Source organism: Pseudorca crassidens, chromosome 1, assembly GCF_039906515.1.
Source record: "Pseudorca crassidens isolate mPseCra1 chromosome 1, mPseCra1.hap1, whole genome shotgun sequence".
NCBI lineage: Eukaryota > Metazoa > Chordata > Mammalia > Artiodactyla > Delphinidae > Pseudorca > Pseudorca crassidens.
In genome coordinates, this window is record NC_090296.1 from 11,652,518 (window position 1) to 11,676,311 (window position 23,794).

The following is a 23,794-nucleotide window of genomic DNA, read 5'->3' on the forward strand; positions in this document are numbered from 1 at the left end:
AGATTCCACATATATGTGTTAGCATACGGTATTTGTTTATCGTTTTCTGTCTTACTTCACTCTGTATGACAGTCTCTAGTCCATCCACCTCACTACAAGTAACTCAATTTCATTTCTTTTTATGGCTGAGTAATGTTCCATTGTATATATATGTGCCACATCTTCTTTATCCATCCATCTGTCGATGGACACTTAGGTTGCTTCCATGTCCTGGCTATTGTAAATAGAGCTGCAATGAACATTGTGGTACATGACTCTTTTTGAATTATGGTTTTCTCAGGGTATATGCCCAGTAGTAGGATTGCTAGGTCATATGGTAGTTCTATTTTTAGCTAAAAAAGGACAAATATTGGATTATTCCACTTATATAAGGTATCTACAGGAGTCAAACTCATAGAAACAGAAAGTAAAATGGTGGTCTCCAGGGGTTAAGGGGAGGGAGAAATGGGCATTATTGTTTGATGGGTATAGAGTTTCCATTTTGCAAGACAAAAAGATTGGTTGCACAACAATGTGAATATACTTAACACTATATCTGTATGTCTATATATAGATATATAACAAGCTGAAAAATGGGTGAAAAAGAAGATTTAAAGAGAGAGAGAGAATGTACTAGGAATAGCTACCGTTTAAAATATCCATCTCTAGTTATCCTCCTATTCCAGTTTTATTCTCTCTTTCAACTCCCACCTTCAAATATCCCCTTCTAAAATCATCCTCTTTTAGGGGAAAGGTTGGGGGAGGGATAAATTAGGAGTTTGGGATTAACATATACACAGTACTATATATAAAAATAGATAATCAACAACGACCTACTGTATAGCACAGGGAACTGTGCTCAATGATCTGTAATAACCTATATGGGACAAGAATCTGAAAAAGAATGGATATATGTATATGTATAACTGAATCACTTTGCTGTACACCTGAAACTAACACAGCATTGTAAATCAACTATACTCCAATATAAAATAAAAATTAAATTAAAAAAATTTTTACATAAATAAAATTTTAAAATATCCTCTTTAGCTAACACTTTAACCAGTAATTACTTTAACCAGTAATTTGAAGAATTACTTGATAGCCAGCTGAAAGCAAGAAGGAGGTAAAGATTGATGGGATACACGAAGGACACCAAGAAGAAAGAAACCAGTGCTAAAACGGTGTCTGGGAAGGTTCTGAAGAATATCTTTGCCAACTTTGCAGTTTTGCTGAGGCTGGCCCTGTTCCTTGGTCACCCATGAACAAGACACTAAATCAAATTATAAACTGAGTTTCATAAAATTCGATATGGCAAAAAATTTCCTGCTGCATACACACAGTTTTCTTCGGCATACACCCAATAACTCACGTATAATTTTCTGTAAATGGAAACATCATCAGCTCCCAAGCCAGAAAACATGGATTTGTCCTCAACTTTTCCATCGCTAAACGCTAACTAAACACCAAGTGCTGTTGATTCTCTTTCCTAAAAATCTGTCAGGTCCACACCTTCTCTTTATCACCACCATCATTGCTTTAGTTAAGGCTCCCCTGTTTCTCCCCTGAGTGACAGCATTACCTTCTGACTAGATACCTGTCCCTGGCCTCCAAATTCTCTAATCTCTCTCCTCCACTGGCAGAATTTCTCAAATTCATCAAATTATATCACCACCCTGATTAAAATTCTTCAGGATTCCCCCATTGTCGCCAAGACAAAATCCTTACCTCTTAGTTTGGCAGACAGAGCCCTTAATAAATGTGACTATAAAACTGAGTCTACCTTTTACTCCTTTGCCATCCTCCTCGCTGCTCTAGCAACGATGAACTACTCGTAGTTTCCTGAGTGTATCATCACCCCCTTTCCTCTGTATCATTTAAACAGAGAGTTTCCTGGGTCTCAGCAGTCCTTCTCTCCTATCACCTTCATCTCATTAACTCCACTCCTCCTTCAAATATGTGCTCAGCAGACATCTCCTACGGAAAGACCTTGCCTATCCCCATCACACCTCTAACCTAGATTCATCCTCTCTCTGTCCTCCCATAGCTATCTTGTTCATCTCTTTCTCACTATGATCATCGTGAGCATCTTAGGTTTTTCATTTATGTAAACGTCTTCCTGATTAGGCTCTAAGCTAGACGATGTTTTCGAACCATCTATTACTGTGACTGCTTTAGACTATATACCCAATGACGGTGTTAAAAGACTGTACTACAGGAACATTATGTTGTGGCAGGTAGGACTAATGAGTTACGTGGGCTGAAAGGTATTTAAAAACTGAAGAAACACTTTACTGCATATATACTATACATCCCCAGAGAATTTTTTAAAAGAAGTCGCTTTCTACCTAGACAAACACTAGGGGAAGAAAAAGAGAAGATGGCGAACACCGGCTCAAATGATTCAGGTTCATCTACCTATGATGCTATGTGGGTATTTTGGTGATGTGTGTATCTTAGATGGAAAATAGGCTAAACAGGGAATAACTAATATATGGAGTAGATAATTCATGGCATATATTAGCTGTTCCCTATTTAAACAGTTTTCTTAAAAAGCAGAAAATGAAAGCTTTATTGGTTGTTGATCAAGTCAATTGGTTTTATACACTGAGGTGACCAAGGAATTTTCAGTGTCCATAACCAATCTACTTTCTCAATATTTGATGTCTATATTTTGTAGTATTCATTTTTATCTAAACTTTGTAATATAACTGTGATAAAAGTTATTTCAAGAATACCAGTAATGCTTTGTATTTATGAAAACGGTAGGAACGGATATACTACAACCCTAACTCAAGACTCAAGAATTCTGTGTAATGTATCTCCATCTCATGTCTCTTTCCAGGAGCCTGAGTTAGCAGAAGGAACAGGGAAACTTTCTTTTAACGCAATCTCACATATAACCCAGCATGGAGCATAAGATAATACTGGAGGAAGACTCCATTACACCATCTACTGCAGTCTTTATTACCATTAGGCATGGATCATCTCATGTCTTCAACTGCTTACCACCAGCCGGCTTTCTTCTTTGGGAGCCAGTCTCTCCAGGAGCTCACAAGCAAGCTGATAGCAGAGAATACTAGACTGACATAAGTTACACTCAATTGCTTTTTCTTCCTTCTGGCAGGTGTGGGAGCCCCCCCAGGGGGCTTGGAAGACATTGTTTATAATGGAAATAATGTCCTTTGATAAGCTGTGCTCTAAGCCCATCGTGATCCCATCATCTTGTAACTCCATCTGAAAGGTACCAAAAAAAAAAAAAAAGAAAGAAGAAGAAGGAGTTTGGTCCTTTTGTCCAATATTTCACTGGCACACTAATTGGGGACAATTTTCACTAACTGATGACAATATAAATATTTAAAGATGATAAGGCTTACAGACCATGAGCATACATTACTTTCCATGGAATCTTCTAAAAAGAATATAAACACAATACAAAGTAATAGGAATTATGTTTTAAATCATGTAGGACATTTAAAAGAGAGTTCTTTTTTAAAGCCATCACTTTGTGAGATTTTACACATTTAAAAAATGCTGTTCCTCACCTAGTGTCCAGATCTTGGTTTCTAAATACCATTATCCACTAAAGGAACCAGGACTCCTTGGAGAAATGGCTGATTCCAGGGTTGGGGCTAGGAAAATATAAAATGAGCCTGGAACATTCTGTCATGTGAGACATTAAGGAAGTGTTCAAAGAATGATGGGAATATGTCAAAAGAACACAGAAGCCAGTTTGAAGGGACTCTCATTGGCCAAATGTGGGATGAAATGAGCCTCAAAATAAATAATCATAGTAACAGATTTTAGCCCACTGAACAAAAGAATCCATGACTACATTCGGGTATAAGTAGATTAAACAAATAAATATATAAATGGGAGAGGCAGGGAACCTGCTCCTTCAGTAGAATGCCAGCTAATAAATTAAAAGAAATGATGGAATTAGAATATTACCATTTGGTAACCAACAGAGTAAAAATTGATTCAGGCATGAATCATCCATGGATACTAAAACTAGAAGGTGAAAGTCTGATGAAAAACAGGAAATCTGTCTTAAAGTACCTCCCTACAAGTTAGTTATTAATTACAAAGGGGAAAATAGTGGCTTTGTAGTAGAGAAATCTGGCAGAAATCACCTTAACCAAGTTATTACCACCAGTAATGGGACATTATCATGTCATGTGCCCCCCGATATCATGCACTGAAAACAACATAACATCACATCTGTGGTATGACTGACAAAAATGCTTAAGTCAAATTGATTCATAAGGAAACATCAGACAAACTCAAATTGAGAAGTATTCTATAAAGTAACTGGACTGTACTCTTCAGAAATGTCAAGAGTATGAAAGATAAACAAAGATTAAAGGACTAAAAAATCAGGACAAATCACTGTAATGAGTGATGCTGGATTGTGTCCTCAGTCAAAAATAACTTTTTACTTCTGCTATAAATATGGTATGATTATTATATCAATTTTTAAAATGAATAATTTCTGTAAGTTTTATAATAGATAATAATATTATAACAATATTAATTTCCTGATTTTGATAACTGTCCTTGGTTATGTAAAAGTATGTCATTTTTTAGAAAATATACTCTGAAGTATTTAAGGATAAAGGGACATCCTGTTTGCAATTTACTTTCAAATCGTTCATTAAAAAATTCTACAATTCATACATACACATAATTAAGAGAGAGAGGAGAAATAAATGTGGTAAATGTTGACATCTGGAGAATTTGGGGGAAGTACTTGGGAATTTTTTGTAGTATTCTTGCAACTTTTCTGTAAGTCTGAAATTATCTCAAAATAATAAGTTAAGAAAAAATGTTCTCCTGACCAAAGCCTTTTTTAAACTTTTCTTTTAAAATTAACTTCAAAAATCAATTTATATAATATATTAAAATCAGCCCATCACTATTGAGTTTTACCTTGCTCTTCCCCAAAACAGCATTACCCAGTTTGTTCACCAAATTTGTTCAACAGAATCAATTCTAATGATGCTAGGGTGTTTCTAAAATTCATAACCATTCTCATGTGTCAACATCATTGAAGTTATTCATACGTATAGTATTTTTCAGACTCCTTAGGAAATCCCCATAGAAGTTTGTGAAATGTCTTAAGCGATGCTGCATCATTTCAGTAAGTGCCAAGATGCCCAACACATAGAAAGAATCACTATACAATGCTTTCCCTCATTCTTCACCTCTGAACTAAAGGAAGTTCATGCTTCAGCTACCTGCTTCAGGAGAAGATCAAACATGAGGATGAAACAATTTAGATTCATTTCATCATCTTCACAATCAAAGTCAATAGTCCTTCCTCCTTGATGTCCAAAATTCTTGAAAGGACTACGAAATGGGCTACGCATAGGACTCCGAAATGGACTCTGAAAAGGACTATGAAATGGACTCAGCATATTGTGCTGAACTCGTCGACCAGGATCAGAGGCAACACTCACCTAGAAGAAAAAACATTAACACACATAAGTGAACTCACAGGAGCTCAAATGGCTGTACAAAATATTTGAGGACTCTGTGTAAGGTATTTCCAGCTGTCACATTGATTTCCTTCCTTAGCCAGTGGCATTAGTACCTCCAAATCCTATGAATCTTCTCAAAACATAAAAATAAGAAATAAAATATCTAAACTTTCTAATTGTCAGGTGAATGAAACATAAGTACCCTGAAGAATGAAGGCAGCTCTCTTTGCCATTATATTTTTCATTCCGTAAAACATTTCCAATTAAACTAAACTGTCTGCATTCTACTTAAAACCATAACCTGAAAAATGATAACTTACAGAAGTAAGGCATTGCAAGATCACTTTTAAAATCATTAGCACAGAATCTCAGATTGACATGACTGGTTAAAGAAAAATGGTCTCTGGGTATAATAAGTATTAAACTGTCATGAAAAAACAATATATGTCAAGCCTGCTGTACTGTTTATTCTCCGTTTGCCAACCCAATCCTTCCCCCCCAGAAGGCCCTCACTGCCCTCTTCTGCCCTGTTCTATGCCCAAGGATGCCCAGGACTGAGTCTCTCCTGGCCCTCTTGCTGGCTGGCTTCCAGTTGGGTTCAGTTAATGAGAGGCACCAGTGGAAGACCTGAAGCTGAAGGAGCGAGAGGTAGGAGTTATTTCTTCCCACTTCCTGCCTCCTTTGATGCTACATCTTTGGCAGTATCTCCACCCTCTATAGTTCCTCCAGCCAGCCTTTCCTTATAATTTCAGCTCCCAAAAGGCCCAGGAACATTTTCCCTTGCTCCTTCAGCCCTAGGGGTATAAAGGCTTCCTAGTGAACTACTGCTGGCCCCTGGGTGCCTCACCAACCCCATCGCCCCCTTAACCTTTCCCATAACTCTATAGGCAGAGTATCCATTAAAATCTCTTCATTTGAACCATCCAGGATAAATTCTGTAGCAGGACGCTGACTGACATACCTGTACATCATTCTGAAATCATCTTTTTTCTCTTTAAGATCTCTCTAATGATCAGAAATCTCCTTGAACACCATATTTAAAATAAAAAAGAAGAGTATCCCCACTAAGAATCAGAATACCTGGATAATGATAGCGTTATCTATGGCAAATCACTTCAGCTCACTGAACCTCAGGTTAAGCAGTTGTAAAATGAGGCTCATGAGCTCTTCCCAACTGCCTCACACAATCCTGTGATGTCATTAAGTGTGAATATGTTACACAGTATAAAGTGCTAATAATGTACTGTAATATTAAAGATTACTGAAGAAATCAATAAAATATAAATGTTTGGCAGCTGTCTCCTATGAGGCAGATGAGAAAAGAAGTAATGATTTTTTAAAAAGAAAGCACTGAATACAAACTATGATCCCCTGATCACGTTATAGTCTCATTTTCTAATCCCTAGAGAGCAGGTAGCATGACTGGGGGCCTGCAGTATACAGCCGGGAAAATGTTAGGGAGAGGATTGGCACGGAGACAGGTGAGAACAGTCCCTGCCTTGGAGACGTTGATGAGAGTCAACCTCTCCAAAACTGATCATGGTCTGGGAATGTCAGAACAACAGCAGAAACTTTATCAGGTCCTCCATAGAAAAATTATCACAGATGTCCAATAGTTCTTGTACACTGTAGACCAGACTATATTTTCTCATCCTCAAAGGTACAAAGGGGTCAATAAGATGGGCTCAGTTAGTTTACAGTGACAACATCACTCACAATCACCCCTAGTTGATCATCTTTTCCCAAAACACAATAGGGAAAAACAAAGAGCAAGCAAACAAAAATATCCAAACTGCTCATTCCCAAAGTGAAGCAGTGATCTGCCCACTAGCTGGTAAAGAATTCTTATTCACCAGAAAACAAAACAAAACAAAATTGGATAGTACCCCAAAAGCTCAAGCTACTCTTTTTGGTTTATCGAGGATGAAAGGTAGCTAGCAGAGACGTGTAGGAGAAAAACTCAAAGGAAAATGAAAACTCAATAACTTACTGATTACAGACTATACCAAACATGTCTTAGAACAGTGTTTTCTGTTATTTAATGTGCTTAAAAGGTTAACAGAGTGAGTGGGATAGGATGAAGAAAGCATTTTCAGAGCAGTTTATGAGGATGTGACTTTAAGGCCCACTATAATTGACAAGAGTTTTCAAAATCTTAACAAGTAGGACAAAAACAATTGTGGCAATAATTACCCTTCGAGCTGCAAGGTTCCCTGCCAGTTCACTGACTCTTGATTTTCTTTGATTTGCCAGTTCTTTAACAGAATTAACTCCATCAGAAAACATACTGATTAATAGTTGAAGTGGAACCATGATGTCTAACTCTGATAATACCTGGGGAAAAAAGGCATATGTCCCCCAAAATATAAACATTAAAACTCAAAAAAACTATGTTTAACATTTTTCCCTAAGGTGACCTATTGAACATAAGGACATTTAGCCTCACACATATTCTATCTGCGGTCATCCTCAATTATTCATGCTAAAAAATTCAAAGCTATCATTGAACATTCCCACTCCTCCACTCCCCACACCCGATAAATCACCATGTTCTTTCTATTAAAACTTCTAAGTATCTCCTGATGCTGTCCCCTCCTCTCCATACCACTGCTGTTGCCTTAGTTCATCACTTTTCTCCTGAACTAGTATAATCTGCGAGCAATCTTCCTCCAATCCTTCCCCACTCTGACCTGAATGCCCCATCCGACCTTGCTCTCTGGTGCAAGCTCAGGTACCCTTCTGTCAAAATCATGTTACTTTATCTGTAATGAATTTTCTAGAAATAGATGCCTCCTTCCTTCAGACAGAATTAATCCATCTGTCTTCTCCGCTTTCTTAAAACTTTGTACATACCTTTATTAGAGCAATTATCACTTTTTATTATATTTGATTATTTGATACTATCTCCCCACTGTGAGTTCCTTGAAAAAAGGAAGTATGAGGAAAGGATCATTTCTTATCCCATTTTTATCCTACTGCCTATTACTGTGCCTGGTACATAGGAGCTCTATAAATGTTTCTATAATTAATTAATAAATGAGTCAAGCCAATCACTATATTGTTCACTCTATTCCCCAAATGGTTAGACCAGAGGTTTAAAACCTCCTTCAACTACAGAGTGCTTTGAAGCACTCTGTCTTCAAAGCAAAATTGTGTCCAAGCCCAGTCTGTAAAACATATAAGCTGTAATTGCTCTAGCTATGGAGAACCTCTATGCTCTGGAGGTTTACAGGCCTGTCTGCTCACCTCCAGATGGCACAGCTAAAGAGTGTATAACTGAATAACGGAGGCGCTATCTAGCCATCTGTAGAAGGATGGGCTTTGCTAAAATGGAAATTATCTTATGCAAGTCTACTCGGGGATGAAAAGTTAAAATTCTGAGTCCCAAAAGTGACTTTTTTTTTTAAATCCCTTTACTACTTGTCAGTTATGAAAAATATTATTCTTTAGTTTACAACCCAGAAAGGCATCTCCAGAACTTGAAAAGCCTTTGGGATCACATCCTTCCATGATACAGAAATGTATCTGCATCCGTAGCTAATCTAAATATTGACTCTGTCCTCCTTTTCTGAAATTGTCCAAATTTTATAACAGGAATTCAACTCAATTTAATACATTTTTAAGAATGTACACTAAATAATAAAGTATGTGCCAGATGCTGAGAGGAAAGGATGAGGGAGTTATAAATTCAAAAATGAAAAAGACCTGGACCCTGCACTCCAGGCATTTGTAATCAGGAAAAGAGATAAAAGTTAACTATAATATTAAACAGAAATAGAGTTTACACAGAGAACCTATATGAATACTGGGGGAAGGAATAATGAACTCTAATGGGAAGATAAGGGTGTGACATACGAGAAAACTTCATAGATAATTTCGGAGCTGAATTTTAAAGAATAAGCTAGAGTTCACATATGGAGACAGGAAATGAAGTCATTCCAGGCTGAGGGAATAGCATGAACTACTCCCTAAATCAGTAACTTTCAACCTTTCCAAGTAAAGGACCTATTTAATATCAAAAAATTTATCAGACTCCCACAAGACAGCTATTACACATTTAGTATCTATTGATAGAAAAAATATAAGAACCAAAAGCTACTATGAATTCAGTAATAGTATTGCACAAATTTGTATTTTATTAACCACAACTATAGCTAATATATTTGAAATATAGCTATTTGTCTATGCATATGAGTTACTAGTCTACAGATAGTCCTGAGCAAACATACGTGTTTAAGGATTCTTTGCAATAACTCTCTGCCCCTCTACCCAAGGAGCTAAAGTTCATAGGCTAAAAACTATTGCCCCAAATGATCAAAAGTGTCATTTACTTACATGAAGCCACAGTAAAGCTTGTTCCTGCACAGAGGAAGGGTATCCTGTGAACCGACAACTAATAAAGCCAAACATCTCTTCCATTGAAAAAGGTAGAGGACAAAGCTCAATGTCAAACATTTTGCTGAAAAGCAGAGCAACAAAAGTAAATGACCAGTGGGCATATAGTAGGGTCTACTGTTGCATTTCCATCTATATCTTATTTGGGGAGCCAAATAGTTTAGTCTGTGTTCTGAACTATTAGCATGTTTCATTTTACTGAAAAGGCTTATGTCGTTGGAATAGATATAAATAATTCATACAGTTGTTAATAACATTGGGGTTCATACTCATATCAGGTTTAACAGAAGGAATTGCATTTCTAGGGAATTGCACTTCTAGGGAATTGCTCCCCAGCATCTAAAAACACTGTCCCTTTGTACTTCTCCCACTTTATCCAAATCATAATTACATTTGAAAATAAACAATATGGTGTATCTTTTTATTATCCCGTAAGAACGAAATCCTTTCTGAACAATTACAAATCATCTTAGCACAATTTATAGCAACTATTTCATTTTGAACCTTCCAATTTTTCTATAGGATCATGTAAAAGTAAATAAGATTATATAAAATGCTTATCACAGTGCCTGGCACACAGTACATGCTCGATAAATGTTAAACATCATAATTAACGGTGACTTCATTAAACTACTTACCCACCTTAATACTTCCCTGAATTCTTTTAACTGATTATCTGGGACTTCTGTTCTGATGGCTTCCAGCCATTCTGGCATGATACACTCCCACACGGACTGACTGATCACATTGTAGGGAATCAGGCAGAGGATTCGGTTGAGACCTTCCTTCAACTGAGTCACTGTGCTACAGGACTTATCCCAGTATCCACCAACCTGATGGCATTTCCACAGCCACAGGGGAAAAGAACAAAGTGCACTTGTTACATTTATACTCAAGGAAATACTACATGAAATGGGTACAAAGACCACTATCCATTACATCTGAAACCTGGGCCAAGTATATTGAGTAAGATTTGGAAAAAACTACAAACCACCAGGATCCCTTTGTTACCAAAAAGAAACCATAGTTACAAATAGGTCCAAATAATGATCACAGACTGAATTTGAACTATTCTACTGCAGACTTCTCAAATCACACATGAATTAAAATTCCAAAGATTTATTCCTAGTAGGGTGAACAGGCTATTGGAGCGTTTTTTCTAAGGTTTGACAAACCCACTGCAAATACGTGCAGTTATACCTGTGTTTCAAAGGAACACAGATTTCTACTACCGTACACTTTGTATTGAAGATTTTTCATATGGAAAACGAAGGGACAGAGAGTACTTTTTTCCCCTGTGCTGCATATTCTGCCACAATTTTTTACTAAATAAGATAGTATATTAATTTTCTAATGCAGAAGAACTTAAAATTACAAACTGAGGTTCTGTTTGTAATTCTGATTTTAAATAAAGATCCTATATTACTATTATACGTATCAAAGTAACAAAGGGTTGACTGGTCCTAGATCTTTACTGTATAACACAAGATTTGTGGGAAAATATGTTATTTTTTTCCTTCCAGTTTTATTGAGTTATAATTGCCATGTGGCATTGTATAAGTTTAAAGTGTACTGTACACCATAATGATTTGACTTACATACATCATGAAACGATTACCACAATAAGTTTAGTGAACATCCGTCACTACAGATACGAAATTAAAGAAATAGAAAGATATTTTTCCCTTGTGATGAGAACTCTTAGGATTTACTCTCTTAACAACTCTCACATGTAACATACAGCAATGTTCATTATATTTATCATGTTTTTACATTATATCCCTGGTACTTATTTATCTTATAACTGGAATTTTGTACCTTTTAGCTGCCTTCGTCTAATTCCCCTTTCCCCCACTCCCCGCCTCTGGTAACCACAAATCTGCTCTCTTTTTCTATGAGTTTGTTTGTTCGTTTTTGAAGTATGATTGACCTAGAGCACCATATCAGTCCCTGTTACACGACATAGTGATTTGATATTTCTATATATTTCAAAATGACCACCCTAATAAGCCTAGTTACCATCTGTCACCATATAGAGATATTCCATAGTTATTGACTATGTTCCCCACACTGTACATTTCATCCCTGTGACCCATTCATTTTGCAACTGGAAGATTATACCTCATAATCTCCCTCACCTATTTCTCTCTTCCCCCTAACCCTCCTCCCCTCCCGGAACCACCTGTTTCTTCTTTGTATCTATAACTCTGTTTCTGTTTTGTTGTGTTTATTCAGTTGTTTTGTTTTTTTAGATTCCACATATACGTGAAATCACACAATATTTGTCTTTCTCTATCTGACTTATTTCACTTAGCATAATGCCCTGTAGGTTCATCCATGTTGTCACAAAAGGCAAGATTTCATCCTCTTTTATGGTTGAGTAATATTCCATTATATATGTACCACTTCTTCTTTATACATTCATCTATTGATGGACACTTAGGTTGCTTCCATATCTTGTCTATCATAAATAATGCTGCAGTGAACATAGGGATGCATGTATCTTTTCTAATTAGTGTTTTTGTTTTCTTTGGACAAATACCCAAGTGGAGTTGCTGGATCATATGGTAGCTCTATTTTTAATTTTTTTGAGGAACCTCCATACTGTTCTCCATAGTGGCTGCATCAATTTACATTCCCACCAACAGTGCAAGAGGGTTCCCTTCTCTCCACATCCTCACCAACACTTGCTATTTGTCATCTTTTTGATAACAGCCATTCTGACAGGTGTGAGGTGATATCTCATTGTGGGTTTGATTTGCATTTCCTGATCATCAGTGATGTTGAGCATCTTTTCATGTGCCTATTGGCCATTTGTATGTCTTCTTTGGAAAAATGTCTATTCAGGTCCTCTGGTCAATTTTAATCGGATTTTTTTATAAGAGTTGTATGAGTACTTTGTACATTTTGGATATTAACCCCTTATCAGATATATCATTTACAAATAGCTCCTCCCATTCAGTACGTGGTCTTTTCCTTTTGTGAACGTTTCCTTTGCTGTGCAAAAGCTTTTTAGTTTGATGTAGTCCCATTTGCTTAGTTTTGCTTTTGTTTCCCTTGCTTGAGGGGCCATGTCTAAAAAATATTGCTAAGACTGATGTCAAAGAGCATACTGCCTATGTTTTCCTCTAGACATTTTATGGTTTCAGGTCTTACGTTTAAGTCTTTAATCCATTTTAAATTTATTTTAGTATACTGTGCGAGAAAGTAGTCCAGTTTGATTCTTTTGCATGTCTAGTTTTCCCAACACCCTTTATTGAAGAGGCTGTCTTTTCCCCATTGTACATTCTTGCCTCCTTGGTCATAGATTAATTGCCCCAAAACTATCTTATTTTAAATGAATCCAATTTTAAATATTTAATTGTTATATCTAGAATTCCACATTATTCAAAACAAATAAACTCCATTTAAAGTTGAAATATCTATTTGGTATCATATTGGCCAACACGCTAGATGATTGACTAGACATTTTCAGGAAGTGACTACATTTCTGGGGTTGTTGTTAGTTACATAGACTCAGAAGAGCTACCACTGATAATGTTGCGATTGTGGAATGTATCATTACTGAGGTCCCCTTGGCTATTTAATTTATGGTTAAGCCATATAAAGGCCTGTTGGTTTTGGGTCACATTTTGGAACAGGTATCCTTATGGAGATACTAAATTGTCAGTGACCAGACAATGGATCCTTTGATTTGGAAAAGTTTTTATGTTTAAAAGGATTTTAGAGAGTTCTCACCCTAAATAAATGTCCTCTTACCAATGGGGAAGGATCAGATTGACAGAAGCACACCAAAAAAAGGATCACAGCTAGCCTAAAAGACTCCCTTAACAAAACTGAAGAACAGAAATCTGATTTAGAAAGAAAAATAAAATCCACACCCACCCTAAACCTCCCCCCTCCATCACCTCCCTCCTACGAATGACCCAGTTGGAGGTTGACATTCAGAGCCTGGTAGGAGCCATTATAAAGGCCTTCCCTCAGAAGTTTAATTGCGCTAAAATGGAATGATCTACTTGGAGAAAAGGAATATATCCTAAAACCTTTGTCACACAATTTATAAAAAATATTGCAAAGGCACACAGCTCTAAATCTACAAATCTCAGATCATAGAAGTCTTTTGTTTTCTACTTTAGTTGAAAATCTCGTTTCTGATATAAAGAGGTTACTTCAAAGTAATGTGGTTGCATGGGCAGGCCACCTCCCTAATGTTATTATTGAGGCTGTCATCTAATTCTTTGAAGAATTAAAAATAAGTGGCCTTGCCTTACTAATTGAATATTTACAAAAACTAAACTGTGGCTCTAGAAGAACCCCAAAGCTCATCCATCCTTCTTACCAGCCCCAAAGCCTCCCCTATTCATCTCAAAATGATTGCAGATACCGTAGAAAGTCAGGACATTGGAAAAGGGACTGCCCTGCCCTTCAGAAGAAGAAACACTTAAACAGCAATCGTCTTAGGCCCAGCCTCCTCGGACAGGCTCCTCTGAGTCCTCTTCTCAACTAAGGCCTCACCTTGGACCTGTTAAAAACTGCAGACTCTCAACACAAATAATTTTGTCCACCTCCCATGAACCTCCTCAAAATGCCTGCTTGTAAAAGTTCAACGCTGCCAAGAGAATTTGTTTGTCCCAGTCAAAACCTGTTAAGAGACAAATCTGCCCTTGAAAACCCTCTTAGATTGTTATCTTACAAGCTTGCATCCTTTCTCTCCCTCTTTGACATTTAAAACTTCTACCACCCAGCACTATCTTCTCAAGGACTTGAGAATCATCTCTTTAAAATGCAAATGTTCAAGGAATTAACTGTGGCTCTCTAAGGGGTGCCTTGCTTTTATTTGTACTATTGCCTCCTCTCATAAAATAGGAGAAATTTATTTCTCCTCCTGATAAACATCACTTAACACTCCCCTTAACAAACCTCCAATGCCTTTTTCCTTAGCACACTCCAGCCTTTAAAAAGTACCTTCTTAGTCAACTAAAACAACTGTCTTAGGCTGAATCACAGCCTCTATCAGATTATATATCAGGGCAAATAAAAAGCTCTTAAGGGTCTCCCCCTACAAATATTGCTTAAAAACTTTAACCCTATATTGAACAGATTAACTAACAACTTGGTCTATCTGCTAGAAACATAATTTGAATAAAAGTGAGGTAAAGATGAAAACCAGCTCTTATATAAACTAGTGAGTTTTGTATTAGGTCTGTATTTTCTATAAGGTCTGTATTTGTGTCTGCCTGTAAGTTTATATATGTATGGTATGTATATATGGTATTTTCTTCCTCTGGATGGTTTTGCCAAATTATTTATAAAACACCTTAAAAGATCTCTATTCTAAATGGGCTTTAAAAAAATAAGAGCTTTTAAAAATTAAATATTCCTCCAGTCCCTCCCATCAGGAAACTTGCACAAGCCTCTTAGATAGCCTTATCCACCAGAGGGCAGACAGCAGAAGCAAGAAGAATTACAATCCTGCAGCCTGTGGAACAAAAACCACATTCACAGAAAGATAGACAAGATACAAAGGCAGAGGGCTATGTACCAGATGAAGGAACAAGATGAAACCCCAGAAAAACAACTAAGTGAAGTGGAGATAGGCAACCTTTCAGAAAAAGAATTCAGAATAATGATAGTGAAGATGATCCAGGACCTCGGAAAAACAATGGAGGCAAAGATCGAGAAGATGCAAGAAATGTTTAACAGAGACCTAGAAGAATTAAAGAACAAACAAACAGAGATGAACAATACAATAACTGAAATGAAAACTACAGGAGAAGGAAGCAATAGCAGAATAACTGAGGCAGAAGAACAGATAAGTGACCTGGAAGAGAGAATGGTGGAATTCACTGCTGCGCAACAGAATAAAGAAAAAAGAATGAAAAGAAATGAAGACAGCCTAAGAGACCTCTGGGACAACATTCAACGCAGCTACATTCACATTAAAGGGGTCCCAGAAGGAGAAGAGAGAGAGAAAGGACCTGAGAAAATATCTGAAGAGATTATAGTCGAAAACTTCCCTAACATGGGAAAGGAAATAGCCACCCAAGTCCACGAAGCACAGAGAGTCCCACACAGGATAAACCCAAGGAGAAACATGCGGAGACACAGAGTAATCAAACTGACAAAAATTAAAGACAAAGCAGCAAGAGAAAAATGACAAATAACATACAAGGGAACTCCCATAGGTTAACAGCTGATTTCTCAGCAGAAACTCTACAAGCCAGAAGGGAGTGGCACGATACACTTAAAGTGATGAAAGGGAAGAACCTACAACCAAGATTACTCTACTCAAGATCTCATTCAGATTCATTCAGATTCATTACTCACGCAAGATCTCATTCAGATTTGATGGAGAAATCAAAAGCTTTACAGACAAGCAAAAGCTAAGAGAATTCAGCACCACAAAACCAGCTCTACAACAAATGCTAAAGGAACTTCTCTAAGTGGGAAACACAAGAGAAGAAAAGGACCTACAAAAACAAACCCAAAACAATTAAGAAAATGGTCATAGGAACATACATATCGATAATTACCTTAAATGTGAGTGGATTAAATGCTCCAACCAAAAGACACAGGCTTGCTGAATGGATACAAAAACAAGACCCATATATATGCTGTCTACAAGAGACCCACTTCAGACCTAGGGACACATACAGACTGAAAGTGAGGGGATGGAAAAAGATATTCCATGCAAATGGAAACCAAAAGAAAGCTGGAGTAGCAATACTCATATCAGATAAAATAGACTTTAAAATAAAGAATGTTACAAGAGACAAGGAAGGACACTATATAATGATCAAGGGATCAATCCAAGAAGAAGATATAACAATTATAAATATATATGCACCCAACATAGGAGCACCTCAATACATAAGGCAACTGCTAACAGCTATAACACAGGAAATCGACAGTAACACAATAATAGTGGGGGACTTTAACACCTCACTTACACCAATGGACAGATCATCCAAAATGAAAATAAATAAGGAAACAGAAGCTTTAAATGACACAATAGATCAGATAGATTTAATTGATATTTATAGGACATTCCATCCAACAACAGCAGGTTACACTTTCTTCTCAAGTGCGCACGGAACATTCTCCAGGATAGATCACTTCTTGGGTCACAAATCAAGCCTCAGTAAATTTAAGAAAATTGAAATCTTATCAAGCATCTTTTCTGACTACAACGCTATGAGATTAGAAATGAGTTACAGGAAAAAAAAGTAAAAAACACAAACACATGGAGGCTAAACAATACGTTACTAAATAACCAAGAGATCACTGAAGAAATCAAAGAGGAAATCAAAACATACCTAGAGACACATGACAATGAAAACACGACGATCCAAAACCTACGGGATGTGGCAAAAGCAGTTCTAAGAGGGAAGTTTATAGCTATACAAGCCTACGTCAGGAAACAAGAAAAATCTCAAATAAACAATCTAACCTTACACCTAAAGGAACTAGAGAAAGAAGAACAAACAAAACCCAAAGTTAGCAGAAGGAAAGAAATCATAAAGATCAGAGTGGAAATAAATGAAATAGAAACAAAGAAAACAATAGCAAAGATCAATAAAACTACAAGAAAAAAAAATTTAAATATTCCCCAAACTCTCAGAAATATAGGAAGCAACCCAAATGTTTTTCAAGTTCATGTGATTTTGAAACTGAGCAGAACCTTGAGCCCCCACCCCACCCCCAAGTACAAAGGCCCCTCTATGTTCCCTGCCTCTTGTTTGTAGAAAAGCTGAAGTCTCCCAGGCCTCCCTGAGTCACCAAAAAGCAGGCTCAAGCAGTCAATGATTAGGACTAGAGAGTCACAGAATCTTTCAGTGTCTGGTGCACATTCCTGAGCTGTTTTACAGATACTCTAACTGCCACCAGAGGGGAAAAGCTGACTGCATGATGACCAGACTGTAGCCATGACATAAGGTGCTCCACTTGAGCAGTACTGAATCTACGGCTAGTACATTTCGAAGAACTGGCCTCAAAAGAATGGGATTAACATTATTGCTCATAATAATCTATATCTTTGTGGGCATCAAAATAATTATAGCTTGCTCTGCCCATATATATAAGTGGGCAAGTAAAATTGTCAGCAAAGAAATGCTATAGACCCATGTTGACATCTTTCACTCTGAGAATACAGTGCCCTATGTCAGCATGAAGAAGTTACAGAGAACAGACCTTCACCCCTAATCCCACAGAAATGGAATGATGTCTGAAAAGTGGGGATTTGTAAGCAGCTCTTTTGCCCCTTTTCCTGTTTGCCTATTTCTGTTCCCCTCAAACCTTATAGGAACGAGATCACTAGACAATTTAACCTAACTCCTGACTTATGCTCTCCTGAGTGCACACCATGCCTTGCCTAACCTGTGGATTCTTCTCCTGGATTAAAAGAAGCAAGAATGAAGAATTAAGGAGTTAAAGAATAACAAGCTCTCTACCCCCAGCAGCCCCCTTAGCAATCCTGCAGGCAGATCACGCAGGCAATATAACATCTGAAGAAAGAGTCAGCCAGTCTGCACCCAACGGGGAATGATGCAGAACCCAACTTCCTGCCTCAGTGATTCAGAGATTCTTTCCCCTTTTTCCTTTTAAAAATTGTCATGGGGCTTCCCTGGTGGTGCAGTGGTTGAGAGTCCGCCTGTCGATGCAGGGGACGCAGGTTTGTGCCCCGGTCTGGGAAGATCCCACATGCCGCGGAGCGGCTGGGCCCGTGAGCCATGGCCGCTGGGCCTGCGCGTCCGGAGCCTGTGCTCCGCAACGGGAGAGACCACAATAGTGAGAGGCCCGCGTACCGCAAAAAAAAAAAAAAAAAAAACTGTCATGGCTGAGCACAATCTTCCAACTTGGTCTTGGGACATGAGTTCACCTCTTCAGATTGCTGGCTTTTCTAATTAAAGCAACTTTCCTTTCTACAAATACTTGCCTCTCAAGTATTGGCTTTTGAGAAGTGAGCAGCCAAATCTGAGTTCAGTAACAATTTGTGTAAATCTTTGATAAATAAGACTATTTTAATACTGTTGGTTTAATAAAAACAGCTGCATCTTCTGAGTTATCAGCACTGAGTATGATATGAGCGTACATTTTTATTCGACGTGGGTTTACTAGTCAAATAAGCTCATATTATATTTACTAGAGGTTTAAGATTATAAAATTTATAGATTCCATTTTAATCAAATTAAATTATTATTATGACAAGCTTTATTTCAACAGTAATTGTGTGTTATAATATGTCTTCTTAGAAGTAGGTTCCAAAATCTTTTTGGTAACCTGAAACTAAATTTATATTGAGTCAAATGATAGATATTCATTGAATATCTAGATCATTTCTAAATAAGATAAAACACCAAAACATTAACTACTGAATATAAGTTTAATTTTATCTACTTTTGGCTTCTTATTTTTACAGAGAGCTAAAGCTGTTTGGATCTGTTAATAAATGTGTTCATTTGCCACTCTGAGAAATTATACTATGAAGAAGCATACCCTCTAGAAGTTACGAGATGGTATAATCATAAAATTTGCTAGTGTACTACAAAATGCTGGTGTGTGACAAGCAATTCACAGTTGTTTACTTCCTGGTCTTCGTGGAAAACTAGAGGTTATTAAGTGTTGAACATTATAATCAATATATAAATGAAACTTCTAGAAATAATAAGGATGAAGGAAAAACCTCTTTATGCAAAATATTCAAGGAATGAGGGGTGTTCTTGTCAAGGGAAAAGATTGTGATTCTGTCCTAAGGTATCAATAGTGGTTTAGAGGTTGTGTGAAGGCTTTCAGATGAGAAAGAGGAAAGTGAAGGACAAAAACCTGAATGAAAATATGAAGTTGTAAAGGAACTGTGTGTGGGGGGGGGGGGAACATGTCTTCATCATGTCCTCAATTATTTAAAAGAACCGAGTCTTCTCAATTTTAAATTATGTTAGATCCCATATTTACTTTTGATATCTGTATTGCCATTTTGGTTAAATGGATAACTAAGTATCATTTCATAGTGACCTGTCATCCTGGTTAATTAAGTGTCCAAACCTTTTGACATTTTGACAACTTTTGGTATTTTGCTTCCCCAGATCAAATCCTTATGCTCGCTTCGGCAGTACATACACCAAAATCAAATCCTAAATAAAATCCTGATCTCAAATTGACTTTGAGACTTCTGAGAGGGCCTCTGGAAAACCTCAGAGGATTTGTTCTCTCCTAGGAAAAAGAGATGTTAAGCTAATTAGGTCTATTTAATATGTTGAACTGCATGAAAATCATGGTCAAATAAGAAGAGATTCTTAACCTTCCCTAGCTTATATCTGTACAGGTAAATGTTTTTAACATAAATATTCCAGGAATTAGATGTAATTTCTAAAAATCTGTCAATGCCTTTTTTGTTCACTATTATATTCTTATGCTATTTTGCCTGATAGTATACAATAATGGCATAATTTTATCATCATAATTCCAGTTGCTCTCATCAGATCTTTAATACAGCCATTTTAAGCCTTTATCATTCACAGTTATTGTTTTATTCCAGTGTTTTCCAGAAAGCTCTTGCAATCGGCTACTATCCAGAATGCTTCATCTTCAGCAAAAAGGACTGTCTCTGAGACCCATGGAAAGGACTATAACAGGTAATCTGGGGTACATACTTCTGATGGAATTGCTCAAGTAACTTTGAGACCATGCCACTGGACTGAGTAAAGATTCCAGAACTCTAGTGGAGAAGCCAATGGGTTCATAAAACTGCTAACCCAAGACCAAGCAGAACAAATAATTAATTACATGGGACTGAATGAACTGCTGAAGGAAGATGGTAATTTTTATGTGTTTTTTACTGCTGGTTCATTAATATTCTGTTTTCTGGGTATAAGATTTCTCTTAAGCTATCTATAACTCATGACTATTTAGTAGATTATACCTTTGTAAACAAAAGCAAAACATTTCTTTTTCTCCCTACCTGAACCTCCCAGAATTCAGAAACTCTTACAATACTCTTATTTATATGGCAATATAGCTATTTACACAAGTTCAGTAAGAATCTGTTCTCCTTGTAACAGGACATAATTGGAAAAATTGGTTATATTATCAAGGCTTTGACTGAAATGTCATATTTGAGAAAGATATGCATAGAATCAAATATGACCAGACAGCTTTAAGGAACTAAGGTTGACATCATGGAACCAATGCTTATAAAGCCCTCTTGGAAAAAACCAGCCTGGTACCTGACTTATGATGTTCCCAGCCTACAGGCAAATAAGAAAAGTCACTTCTTGACAGGCCCAGGAAACAGAGTATTTTGGGGAGCTCAAGAAGAGAAATGCACCCAAATCTATAGGTACTGCAGATAAGTATGATGACAGATTGGCTTCCGAGCATGGAGAGGCTTTTAAAAGTCCAATCTGAGGGACCTTCCTGGCAGTCCAGTGGTTAAGACTTCACCTTCCAATGCAGGGGGTGCAGGTTTCATCCCTGGTTGGGGAGCTAAGATCCCACATGCCTCGTGGCCAAAAAACCAAAACATAAAACAGAAGCAGTCTTGTAATGAATTCAATAAAGACTTTAAAAAATGGTCCACATCAAAAAAAATCTTTAAAAAAATAAATCAATAAAAGTCCAATCTGAGATTCTTTAAAAAAACTTCCAGCAAAGCAAATTTTTAAAGGCCCATGTGGTCAAATACCATTTTTGCTGCACTTATGCAAATAATCAGGCCAAATTTAATGAGACTAGACTTATGTTGTGAACAAGAATCATCTTACTTTGATTTTCTTTGATCAAAATGGTGGTAATTGAGAGAGAAATTTTATGTTTCAGCAGAAAACTATAACCCATCCTGTGGATTTTCAGATTCTAGTCCTGTTCATTGTCTTTGAGCTATTTTTAACCTCTTTATAAACTGGATCCTGCTGTCTTGCACATTTTCAGCAATTAATGTTTCCAATTTTTCTACTACCCTCTTCACTTGGTGTCACTAAGAACTAAAACCTGACTGCCCAGTTCCTTATTGAGACTCTAGGTTGTCTTGTCCCAAAGTCCTGTAAGCTGAAGCAGGACAACTTGACATAAACTTCAGAGGACTTATTGCTGCAACAGTTTAGGGCACTGAGGAAGTTCACCAAACATCCGCATCTTCCATGCTCTGCTCTAGGAAATAACCACGACCATGACACTGATGGTCTCATTCATCATCTAAAGATGCTTCAAGCCCAACATCTAGAAATCTTCTTGACTGGCTGCCCTTCGGACTCAGAAACTAGGTTTACTGTCTACTCTAACCACTAATCTGTGTTTTCTTTTTATTTCCTTGTTCTAATTTATGCTCTTTTCCTCCTGTTCAGATCTCTTACCTAGCATTTCCTAACTCAAATCTTCTTTCCAAGTCAATCAACCTAGATTCCTTTTTGTGTGAAACTTCTAGGGAAGTTACAGATAGGAGAAATGTGGGGACCCACTCAGACCCCCAGAGTTGGTATAAAGATTATTTTTTATCTTTATAAAGTGAAGATAAAAAAAAAAAGTGAAAACATTTGAGCTGAAGAAGATGTAGAGAGAAACCTTATCTGAACTTCCCTTACCTGACTAAAGCAGAGCCTCCAGAAAAATATGGCTGCCATTAACCCCCTTCAAAGGAAGTTTCCTGTGAATTCAGCTGCCTTGGAGACAGGCTGCCCATTTCCATTGGCATCAAAATGCCCAGAAGAACTTTCCATATCTTCCCATTCAAGCCTCCTCCGAAATGCCTCCTCCGAAATGCCTCCTCCCACCCCACCCCCTGGAAGTTTGGTATATAGGCCTTTTATCTCTGGTTATTAAAGAAATTACCCGTCAATGAAGAGTACTCCTGTGCATAAATATTAATAAATTTTGTCTCTTCTCTTGTTAATATGTCTCTTAACAATTAATATGCAGGCTCGCAACCACTGAACCCAAGCTATAAGAGGAATAGTTTTCCTCCCAACATAATCACTTCTTCTTATCTTTCAGAATCAGATCACACCAGTTCTTTACTATTCCAAAAGGAACAATGATAGAAAACATATCAACACAGTCAAAGAATGCCAGGAAGTGGCATTCTTTGCACATTTCCATCATGCAAAAATCTAATTTTATATATGAGTCAGTAGGTGGCACCAAAGAAGAAAGAAGTGTATCCTGGTAAATGCAAAGAATGCTCTGACTCCTGGAAATCTAATAAAACCTACTCTTTAGAAGGTCTGTGTTCTGTTTTATCCTTAAATATCTTATTTAAACTGAAAACTGGGACTTCCCTGGTGGCGCAGTAGTTAACAATCCGCCTGCCAATGCAGGGGACATGGGTTTGAGCCCTGGTCCGGGAAGATCCCACGTGCCACGGAGCAAATAAGCCTGTGCGCCACAACTACGGAGCCTGCGTGCCACAACTACTGAAGCTCACACGCCTAGAGTCCGTGCTCCGAAACAAGAGAAGCCACCACAATGAGAAGCCACGCACTTCAACGACGAGGCCCTGCTCACTGCAACTAGAGAAAGCCCACGTGCACCAATGAAGACCCAATGCAGCCATAAATGAATAAATACATAAATAAATAAATAAATAAATAAATAAATAAATAAATAAATAAATAAATAAATGAAATAAAATAAACTGAAAACTGCCTCAAGACTTCATTGAAAGTAAACCCAAAAATCACACAAAAAAATTAAAACTTAGAAAATACCTTGAAAAAAATTCATATATTGCTGCCAGAAACTGATTCTAGATATCCATCTTGCTGGGTTAGACACAAATCATATTGTATTCAAGAAATATGATGTCTTACCAGCTGTATATCTGAAGCCTGTGATCCACCGAGGCAGAAGCAAGAGGATAAGCACAGAGAAATTTGTCCTATAAGCCAGAGGAAAAGGAGCATTGTGGCAGTTCCTAAATCTTTTGGGCATTCCAGATGGGAGGGCAGGGA

The 23,794-nt window shown here is 37.2% G+C and overlaps 1 protein-coding gene across 9 annotated transcripts in view; it reads right to left on the reverse strand.

Moving 5' to 3' along the window:
• Window positions 1–23,794, reverse strand: part of UNC79 (unc-79 homolog, NALCN channel complex subunit) — a 248,943-nt gene that overhangs the window by 107,076 nt on the left and 118,073 nt on the right. For all 9 annotated transcript variants that reach the window (XM_067727070.1, XM_067727065.1, XM_067727087.1 and 6 more), the window contains exons 15-19: window positions 10,497–10,687; window positions 9,795–9,918; window positions 7,653–7,793; window positions 5,217–5,438; window positions 2,989–3,216 (exon numbers count right to left, since the gene is read on the reverse strand). In XM_067727070.1, the coding sequence (XP_067583171.1) occupies window positions 2,989–3,216; window positions 5,217–5,438; window positions 7,653–7,793; window positions 9,795–9,918; window positions 10,497–10,687 (906 nt within the window). The remainder of the gene's footprint in view (window positions 1–2,988; window positions 3,217–5,216; window positions 5,439–7,652; window positions 7,794–9,794; window positions 9,919–10,496; window positions 10,688–23,794) is intronic.